The sequence below is a fragment of the Scomber japonicus genome, chromosome 7 (assembly GCF_027409825.1).
Source record: "Scomber japonicus isolate fScoJap1 chromosome 7, fScoJap1.pri, whole genome shotgun sequence".
NCBI classification, from domain to species: domain Eukaryota; kingdom Metazoa; phylum Chordata; class Actinopteri; order Scombriformes; family Scombridae; genus Scomber; species Scomber japonicus.
The window spans coordinates 6,779,734-6,789,829 of NC_070584.1; the positions used below are offsets into that span (position 1 = coordinate 6,779,734).

At 41.4% G+C, this 10,096-nt stretch overlaps 1 protein-coding gene across 1 annotated transcript; it reads left to right on the plus strand.

The window, feature by feature from the left end:
- The first annotated feature begins 2,948 nt into the window (after nucleotides 1-2,948).
- gfi1ab (growth factor independent 1A transcription repressor b) lies at nucleotides 2,949-6,737 on the plus strand. Its single transcript, XM_053321699.1, has 6 exons — nucleotides 2,949-3,160; nucleotides 3,816-4,013; nucleotides 4,601-4,965; nucleotides 5,285-5,422; nucleotides 5,573-5,738; nucleotides 5,970-6,737. Exons 1-6 carry the CDS (start codon nucleotides 3,049-3,051, stop codon nucleotides 6,146-6,148), a joined length of 1,158 nt encoding a protein of 385 aa, XP_053177674.1. The 5' UTR covers nucleotides 2,949-3,048; the 3' UTR covers nucleotides 6,149-6,737.
- The last annotated feature ends 3,359 nt before the right edge of the window (nucleotides 6,738-10,096 follow it).

A 10,096-nucleotide genomic window follows, 5' to 3' on the forward strand; every position in this document is an offset into this window, starting at 1 on the left:
GATTCTGACTATTTGCGAATGTCCCCTCCATGAACAAGATATCCTGTGTCGTTTGAGGGGAGGGGAGATCATGTTTTGGCACTTTTTTTTTTGAGTCTGCAGTGCAGTAAGGACACAAAGGCAACGCTATGGATGGAGCAGTCAGCACACTCTGGAGACTACATGAGATTGTTGTGTGTGTGTGTGTGTGTGTGTGTGTGATGAGTTCACAATAAAACGTTGAATAAACTCTTCCACAGTTTTTTTTTCTTTATTTTTTTAAATTGTGGCTGCAGACCTCTAACCTGAATATATTCACACTGAACCGAAATGCATTCAGATGAGTGTGAGTTCATGTGGGATGTTTTGTCTCAACGCTGCCTTCCTTTGTGAAGATTCTTGCTTTAGATTGAGTGCTTTCAGGAAGTGATTTCTCGCGGTTTTCAGAGCTAAGCCTCAACTAGTAATCATTTCATGCAGAAAACCACATTTTAAAAGCTTTTCACTACGGACACTTTGAAAGATTAACCAGGTTTGTATTTTTGCCAAATGCGGCTGATGATTTTTTTCTATTAGACACTGAGTGTAGTGTAGTAATAATGGCTAAATTAGTGTGAGCTCAGTGATTTTATATTTAAAGCAGTGATTGATGATGTTTGTGGAAATGTTGAACAGCACTAACTACTGTCCTTGAACGCGTCTACAGCGCAGTGACAGCCAGTCACTTCCCATGCTGCATGTGATGCTCCGGCTGTGTAAGACAACTATTTCACTTTAACTATAGTTTTTGTTCAAGTGGCACAAAAATCCGATTTAAATAATTAGTCTGTTGATTAAATCGGTGTATAATTGTAATAGATTCGAATTTAATACTACCCGAATATGAGATCAAATCGCATTATGTTAGTTTAAACAGATAGAATTACAATATAACCTAGATTGTGTTACAGCTATGTTTTGACTTATTTCTAAATGTTGAAACTAACCGTAAGTGTGTCCACATTGAATCCTGTACCGTTCACCAGGACGCATTAAGGTGTGACGCTGAGGAGCAGAGTGGTGCACACATCAATCATTTCATTTCTCACACGTGGAGGCGTTTAAAAAAATTGAATTTCACCAGTGAATGAGAAATACTTAAGTTATTCAGTAAATCAGATAAAATAGCACTGATGCAAGCGATCAGAAATACTTTCTACTTTGGCTCCTGCTAAACTACAGGTGATTAAAAAAAAACGTGAAATAATGTTTTATCCTGCTATTATCGGTGCGTTGTCTTTAGGTTGATAACAGGACTGTAGCTGTCAGCTGTGGTGTGTTATTAGCAGCAGTGTGTGGTAAGCAGGGCTTCTGCTTTTATCTGCTCATATCCTGACCAGCACCAGCACCAGCACCGCGTCCGGATGCGACCGCCGAGCTGAGGCGTATGGCGCTTTGATTTCCTGTCTGTCATTTAGCCTGCTGATAGCTGCTCAGTCTACAGCGGTAACACTGTCCTCACTGATCTTCTGTCCTCATAGAAAAATGCATTCATCATATCATTATGGATATATATATGATCAGCTGTGTCTAAATGCTCAAACTGACTGAGCAGAATGAAGGAGTCCCTGAACCTATCAGGGGGATGCAGATGTGTGTTTTAGTGGAAACATCTTTTACAGATGTGGAGCTCATTTACTGATGAGTACATGCTGCTGTAGAAGATGTTAAACTCACGGTGCAGTGTTTGAGGACACTGGGCTTAAAGTCGTAGCTTAAATGTATAAAATAATAAGATGTTTCTAAGCAGACATTGGTTGATATCTACATGCTGTACAGTAAATCTAGTGTTTTTAATTAAAGAAGGTTCATGTACTCCACCTGCATCAGAGGCATCTGGACGCGCATCTCTATTGTTCAGTGCGTAATGACGCTAAACAGGCGCTATTATAATCTGCGCCTTGCAGAAGACAATTTGTCTCTGTTATGGGACTCTTCCCTTTGAACGTAACGTCCAGCGTAATGTGAAACTGTCCCCGCAGGCGTGAAGACGTCAGTGTCTGTCACATAATAACAGTGTATGAGCTCATCTGACCACCAGACCGGGACAAAGCCTTCCTAACCTGTGAGGTTTAACCACAGGTGATCATTTTGTTACACTGGATCATTGTATTTACTGTCAATCACTAAATATGTCACTGCCTTTTTAATTGGAGTAAAACACACTGCAGACACACCTGAAGGGAGACTCAGAGAAGTGTTGATGAAAGTCTATTTATGTATGCACATAAAGGCTGTAGCTGACTGTGAGCTAGGGCCTAAAATAAAGCTGTCAGAATTTCCCCCACCCCTTATTTACCACTGCAGGGCCCAGACACCTTGGGCGCGCCTCCGTGTTTCCTCTCCCCACGTCCACCTCCACGATTGAGCAAAGGAGCTGATAAACCGTGGAGCCTATCACTCCTCCTGATGGCCCCAGGCTCCTCTGGAGACACGAGCCACTGTCTGAGCCGAGGGGGCCACCGCAGCTCCGGGCTTTGGCCTCAACACTGCAAAAAAAAAAAAAAAAAAGAAGAAAAAGAAAAAGAAAAAGAATCACACTTATTTTCGGGTTTTCCATTTTCAAGAAAAGGCTACTCATAAGACCCCGGGTGTTTTTCTTGAAAACAAAAGCAGAGTAAAGGTAAATGTGTCTACGTCACAGGCTGTGTGAATAAATAAGTCTTGAGATGAGTCTTGAGATTGAGATGAGATAGTGGGGAGGAGTCACTGCACATCTCCCACGCTGCACACTGTTCTCTCATTAGTTGTGACCACACGACGTGCTGGCTAAAACAACCACACAGGATATTCTTTGCAGTGTGGTGGGCTGCACTGACACCTGTCCATGGCGACACCTGGCAGACGGTGACGGTGGCCTTTTGCGCATGCTCTGTGGCCAGGTTGAACTCTTGTTTAAAAAGCACTTGCGGCCGCATCTCTCTCTAGCAGTGGAGATCAAATCTTTGCGGGGTTCAGATCGCGCAGCTCCTCTGCACACTCACTCAGACGGATTATTTCTCACAGATTTGTATTGTGCACAGCTCAAAGATGCCTCGCTCCTTTCTGGTGAAGAGTAAGAAAGCGCACAGTTACCACCAGCCCCGCAGTTTAGAGGATGACCACAACCGGCTGGACACTATACTGGCACAAATATGCTCAGGTATGTGCACAATGATGCTGCTTTGACTTATTCTAAAAATAAAATGTTAAATGTTCTTTAATGTTAAAAAATTGACCCAATCAGGGGATATAAAATGGAATTTAAAAGACTAAGTTTCAGTTTTTATTCATTTACAAACGCATTATTATAATCAAAGGTATATTAAGAGAGGAAACAGAAAGGGAACAGGCGTCAGCAATCTAACAGTTAAAATAACTAAAAATACAAACATCCGTTTACTTTATTGAAACAGGCCTTAAAACGTTTTTATCCCAAAAGTGCTGAAACTAAATAAAACAAAATTTAGCAAAATTTAAAATATTAAAAAAAAAAAATCCCCTCTCTCAAATTGAATTAAACATCATAATATTTATAGTGATGTAATCATTACATTTGATTATTGTTTTTCTGTTATATTCCATTATATTTCTGTATATGACTGAATACTGGCCTACCTATGTTATAACTGTGCACACTAATAACTGTTTGGCGCCTGAATAAATCTAAACGCAATCTAAACGTAATGTATGGCCATTTTAAAATGTCCTCTAGCAGCCTGATACTGCCGTAATGTAGCAGTATTAAAAACATCATAGTTTTATTTTCTTTACTTGTTTATGGTTGGGATGCTGACAGTGTGTTTATGCCCGCTCAGACGCAGAGAAGCTCCCAGAGGAGGCGGACCTGTGTGTGGATCTGTCTGTGGACAGGTACGGGTTCTCTCCAGACTCTCACCTGGCTGATACTGCTCATTTCTCCCCAAAGTCTCCTCTGAGCTGCGCCGACAGTCTGTGCGTTCGATCCCCGGACTACGAAGACTTCTGGAGGCCTCCGTCCCCCTCTGCATCACCGGGTACACACACACACACACACACCATTTCTTTTCATTAGCACTGCAAAAATCAAAAGGCCCAGAAGAAGAGATAACGCTACTCGGGAGTATTCTTAGTGTTACATGAGGTCATGTCTATCTGAAATCTATTGTCAGATTATTTTTTATCTTTGAACACATTTTAAGAAATGACACTTCATGGTTGGAAGATTAGGATCATCACATATGTATAAAATGTATGAAGCCTTGTTGGTAGATTCCATCTCAGTGAGTTCACACTTTCTCCTCCATGTATCAACATATTTTAAACATTTGTGTAGTAACCTGTCTACAACTAATTAGGCTACTTTTAAAATGTAGTTTTTTTTATCATATACTTTGTTTATTTTTTAAAGTGTCTTAGGCCTTATAAATAACTTTAAGAGTGTCCTTTTATCTCGTATTCCTGGTTTTCCCAACAGTCTCACCTTCTGGGAATTCTCTAAGAGAACATTACATGACTCCTTGTAACAGTCCTGTGGGACCCTGGGAATGCCCTCCTCCCCTCCCTTCAGCCATGGCGATGGTATCATTAAAATTTTATCTGACCTCTCTGTTTCTTCCTGCAGTTGATTCGGAGAAATCGCTGTCCCCTCTGGTGGATGACATCCAGCCCTTCACCGTCCCCTTCCGGCCCTATGCGTGGAGCAGCTTCACGGGGCCCGGGCTGAGGTCCTTGGTGCAGCAGGGCCTCCATCCGGGCGTGGAGGTGGACACTGGCCCGGCGGCTATTCCCTTTTATGGGGACAGGAGCTCCCTGTACACGGAGCAGGCTCTGGGAGAGGAGACCTACAGGAGGCAAGCTGCTGCTGCTGCTCTGCTGTTTCCTGAGAGAAGACTGCATGGAAAAAACCAAGAAGTGAAGGCCTCGTCTAACCTGCTGTGCTCCAGTCTGATCCTGAATGGTGCTTATAAGTGTGTGGAGTGTAGTAAGGTGAGATGTCTGCATAGCTTCAGCTGTGTAGGGATACATGCACTGTTATTAGTCTGTAAACTTCAAGGAAAACAACAAGAATGTCTCATTATTTGATGCGTAAATTAAATCATCTCAAATTCTTACTGTGGAACTAAGCAAACACACACTGCTGGAGTGTGTGTGAGGATGACACCACACACTCTGTGACCTCTGACCTTTCTAGAGGGGGGAAATAAAGGGAAATCCCACTTGAAATGCAGTTAAAAATACATATATATTTAAATGATTTATTATCTCCAAATCTTGTTTAACATGATGATCTCTGTCTGTCCACCAGGTGTTCTCCACTCCGCACGGTCTGGAAGTGCACGTCCGCAGGTCTCACAGTGGCACTCGGCCGTTCGCGTGTGAAATCTGCGGCAAAACGTTCGGACACGCAGTGAGCCTGGAGCAGCACAAAGCCGTGCACTCGCAGGTGACTTCGCTCACACGAAATAAAACCTCCGACTTCACACCTTTGCCCTGTTTTCTTCCTCTTGTTGTCGTTCTGCTTTCCTGTCAGTGCTGCGCCGCTTTGAATTTTGACTTCAAGTCCTCTTAACCTCGCCTCTGCTCACGTTTTCAGGAAAGAAGTTTCGACTGCAAAATATGTGGTAAAAGTTTTAAGAGGTCGTCAACCCTGTCGACGCACCTCCTCATCCACTCTGACACCCGGCCCTACCCGTGTCAGTACTGCGGCAAGAGGTTCCACCAGAAGTCAGACATGAAGAAACACACGTTCATTCACACAGGTAGGTGGAGAAAAGATAGAAAGATGTAGCAGTAAATGTGGTGTTAGTGGAAATTAGTGGATAATCTATGCGTAATCGGGCTCTCGCCTGTGCGTAAAGTCCCAAATGTTCCTAATTTCAGTCTATTTTAAAGCGATTGGAAAAACGATTCATGTTATAAGAATATATAATTTAGCTTATTTACCTCAAACTAAATATATTTTAATGTTGTTTTTTTTTCTTTTTTAAAAGGTGAGAAGCCTCATAAGTGCCAGGTGTGTGGGAAAGCGTTCAGCCAGAGTTCCAACCTCATCACACACAGCCGGAAACACACCGGATACAAACCTTTCGGCTGTGACATGTGCGGGAAAGGCTTCCAGAGAAAAGTAGATCTGCGGAGGCACAAAGAGACGCAGCACGGAATCAAATGAAGCGCAGAGCGTCAATTTGATGGACACGAACCGCGCCTTTCACCGCACACATCATGTCATATAATCTGAGTCTTTATTTTTTAAAATAGAGAGAGACATATGAGACATTTCGCTTGAGGACATTTTTTTGGATCCACTTTTAGCTTCATAAAAACCTCATATATGAAAGTGCATTGGATATATAGAGCTTTATAATTTATTATAGCCTAATAATGTATTACCTACTGACTTGTTTGCAGTGTGGAGACCATCAACACTACTTCTACTAACCTTCTGCAGATCGTTCCAACGGTCCACAGACCCAGAGATAAGCTGTGAACTGTCAAACATGCAGATCAGATAGGATGAAGCGTGATAAGTTCATTTCTCATGTGTGTATGTCGACTGATATGAATCATCTTTAGAAGGGATTTCAAACCCAAATATTTGTACTTACACTTTAAATAACCGGATCGACAATAAACCCACAAAGAAGCAGTGATGGAAATCTGCGTCTGTCCAAAGAACAGAGGAGCATTTTTGTTTTCAGTTCGGACCTGCTGGCAAAACAGCCTGAGACTCACCAAGCTGGTATCTCACACTTTTTACATTTTGCACATTTTTTTTTTTGGTCTTTTATTTTGTCGTTTACAAAATATATTTTCTTCTATTTCGATTTCTATTATTTTGTCCTGTTGGATTTAAAAGGAATTAAAAACAAATGCAATAATAAACTGAAAAAAATGACAAATGAACATGAGCTGAGGTGGCTTTTTTTCTTCTTCCAGATGACAGAGATGGAGAGAGCGAATAAAACTAATGAAGAATTATTTCCACCAAATGAAGCGCTTTCCTCGCAATTTGCAGCCTTTACGCCAAATCCAGTCATTTATCATGTTCATAATATACCAGAAATATTGCAAATTATTATAATTATCATTGTTATTATTATTTCAATTAGTATCGAATTGTGCTGGTTTAATGTCATAATCACAGTTAGTTCGTGCAGTAATTGAGTAAGCTGCTTCAACCCGATCATTACAATAAATAGGCCAATAATAACAAACCAGCCAATAGGCTCTTTGTTTTCTGAGGTGTTTATGAGGATGAGTGAAAGCTGATTTTGGACACTGGAAGCGTCATAGTGCTGTGATTGGGAATGCCCACAGGCTATAGCTCCTGTTTGTTTTGACCACTGCAGCCTTGTGTTTCAACCTTAAACAGTCTGAGCTGATTTAACCGTTAACCAGATGCTTTTTCACCCTCATGGCTGTTATTGAAAAAAAAAAAAGAAAGAAGAAAGAAAGAAAGGAAAACAACAAAAACCAAAACGAGTTTTGGCACCACATGCAGCAGCTGTTGTTCTCTGACAGACTGCTGCAGAGAAGTACTTTACCTTTGGTTTATGATGAGCGTGTAAAATGGAGTTCACACTGGGTTTATAAAGGTGGATCAATGTGGACGTAGTTTAAAACTACCAGGAAAATAAAGTCATATTGAGAGACTAGTAAATTACAGCAAGTGAAAGAAACTGCCAGTATGTGAAGCCTTATTACAGACGGTGACACACACAGTATGATGATAAATAAAAAGGTGTGATTTCCATACAGTCACAAATCCCTGAAAACAAATCAATTAACTTATAAGAAATGAGTTTCCACTTCTGAATTATATTCATATTACTTCCATCACTTTGTTCCTGTGAATAAAAACAGCTCTCAGGTTAATTACTCATTTACTCTCACCTTTTTTTTTATTACTCAAAAAAAAAAAAAAAGGAACAATCAGTTAGTCGTCTTCCTCTCAACATTGATTGAAATCACTGACTCACAAAGATTTTCTATGCCTCGCTTCCCTCAAAAATCTTACAACATCCAGGCCTGCGAAAATACTGAATATTTTAAAGCCCCAGATGAACAGACTGAAGGAGAACAGGGTTAAGGCGAGCTCATTTGAAGCTGGAGGGATGAAGATGTAATGCAAGACTTACTGGAGCCGTGCATCTGTGCTGCTGAGAGAAGCCACGTCATTTATTACCTAGAGAGAAAAAAGGGAAAAAATACATGTCATGCTTCACAGGCTTGTGTTTTTTATTTCTAAAATGAGTTAAAAATATATGTGTCATCACTAAGAGCAGCTCACCTAACAGGAAATCTGCAGACTATAAAGGAAATCGCTGCACGCGTCAGAGATCAATCACCAAGGCAAACGCTGCTGTCTGAAAAAAAAGGGCACGCATTGTGAGTTGGGGCTGATGTTGAATCACAGCACAGGGGAATTTCCTCCTGTTGGAATGAAGAGGAGTTTGCTGTTAAGTGCCTTTAACCCTCTGAGGCGGCCTCGAGCCACCAGCGTGACCACCACTCCTTACAGTAACGGGCAAAGTGCTTCCTCTCAGGTGTGACGTCTCACTCTTTCTCAACTTTTGACCAACTCTTCTGCAGCTTCTTTAAAACGACGGCTTGTTATTTAGAAGTTGAATCACTTTTGTCTCGTAAGGTGTTGCTCCATTCCCTCCGAGAGAAGCTCCTCAAGCCAAATCTCAGAAAGAGAGGGGGGAAAAAAATCTTCAGATGAACCATTAGGCTGACCAGATTTCCTCCAAGGGCAGGGGTGGAATTTTTTTTAAAGCATTACCCCACTGCCCCGAGGCATATCAAATATGAATAGAATAGGGCTCGATCAATTTGGGTGGGCGAGTAATCAGAGCAGTGCAGTCTAAAAGGCTCAAATCTTTGGCCATGCGTCTTGGTCCAGGAGTGCACACACAGAAACACACACACACATACACACACACACACACACACACACACACACACACACACACACACACACACACACACACACACACACACACACGCACACACATTTGTACACACTGAGGTAGTGAATTAATTCCTCTTGACAGACATAGTTGTGCAATTAGAAAGTTCACTATTCTGGGTTTTGTGGTTTTTTTGGGATGATTCATTATTAATCTGAAATTAAACATGAATTATAAAGGAGGGATGTTTTTAGAGGCAACACTAGTGTTTGATTTTTCTGTATCTTCCACACTTCAAATAAACTGCCTAAATCCCCAAATCTGGATTCAAATGAGTATATGAGTTCTGGGTTTGACTGTCAGACATGTGTGACAGGGCCTGTTGTTTCACTAGACTGAAGAAAAAACTTTAATATGACATTTTTATCCACACTAAAGTTTGAAATGTGACATGAAAACTGTAGAAGAGGCGAGTAGAGATTACAACAGGTCAGCAAGCTGCAACAGCTTTTGAAACCAGACACCATGTCCTGATTTACAAAAGTGATATGTGGCCTGACACGCTAAAAGAAAGAATCAGATTAAAAACATCATATGCAATAACCCACAAAAAATAAAATAAAAATCAAGATGGAGATCACACGCATGCAGCCGAGAAGCATCAATATCTGGAATGAGCAACATCTGGTTAATGTGCTCATGAGAGGAGATAAGGATGAAGAGAGCTAATGTGATTATTCCCCTGAGGGGTGAGCAGGCCTGTTTGTGTGTGTGTGTGTGTGTATTGTGATAATAATGTGGGATTTGCTCTCACGCTCCGTTCAGCAGATTTCACACAGGTTTGACAAGTTACATACAGAGAGATAAGGTGAGAGGAGTGCACAGTTTCTAATGGCGGGCTTCGGAGAAAAAGCACTGATTAATACGATGTGGTGAGGGGACGGTGATGAGGACTTCCTGAAAGATACAAAGATATGAAATGAGCTGTTTTCATACGTTCTGCTTATATGTTTCATTTAAGAAAAGTTCTGTGCGTCAGAAGAGACTTTTCTGCTCACCTGTCCCCTTCCTCAGTGGTTGACACGCCAACTTAAGCCGGGACAGACGAAGAGAGGCCGGGGCTCATATAGGACACAGCTCTTTTGTTGCAGGGGCTTATTCATTATTCACCTGATCTGAAAAACAGACTGCAAACCTTCTGCACG

What these genes read in the sequence shown, in the direction of transcription:
- gfi1ab (XM_053321699.1), top strand. Translation starts at nt 3,049, where the DNA reads ATGCCTCGCTCCTTTCTGGTGAAGAGTAAGAAAGCGCACAGTTACCAC. An exon ending in ACTGGCACAAATATGCTCAG is followed by an intron (nt 3,161 to 3,815) that starts GTATGTGCACAA and finishes ATGCCCGCTCAG; the next exon opens with ACGCAGAGAAGCTCCCAGAG. An exon ending in GTCCCCCTCTGCATCACCGG is followed by an intron (nt 4,014 to 4,600) that starts GTACACACACAC and finishes TTCTTCCTGCAG; the next exon opens with TTGATTCGGAGAAATCGCTG.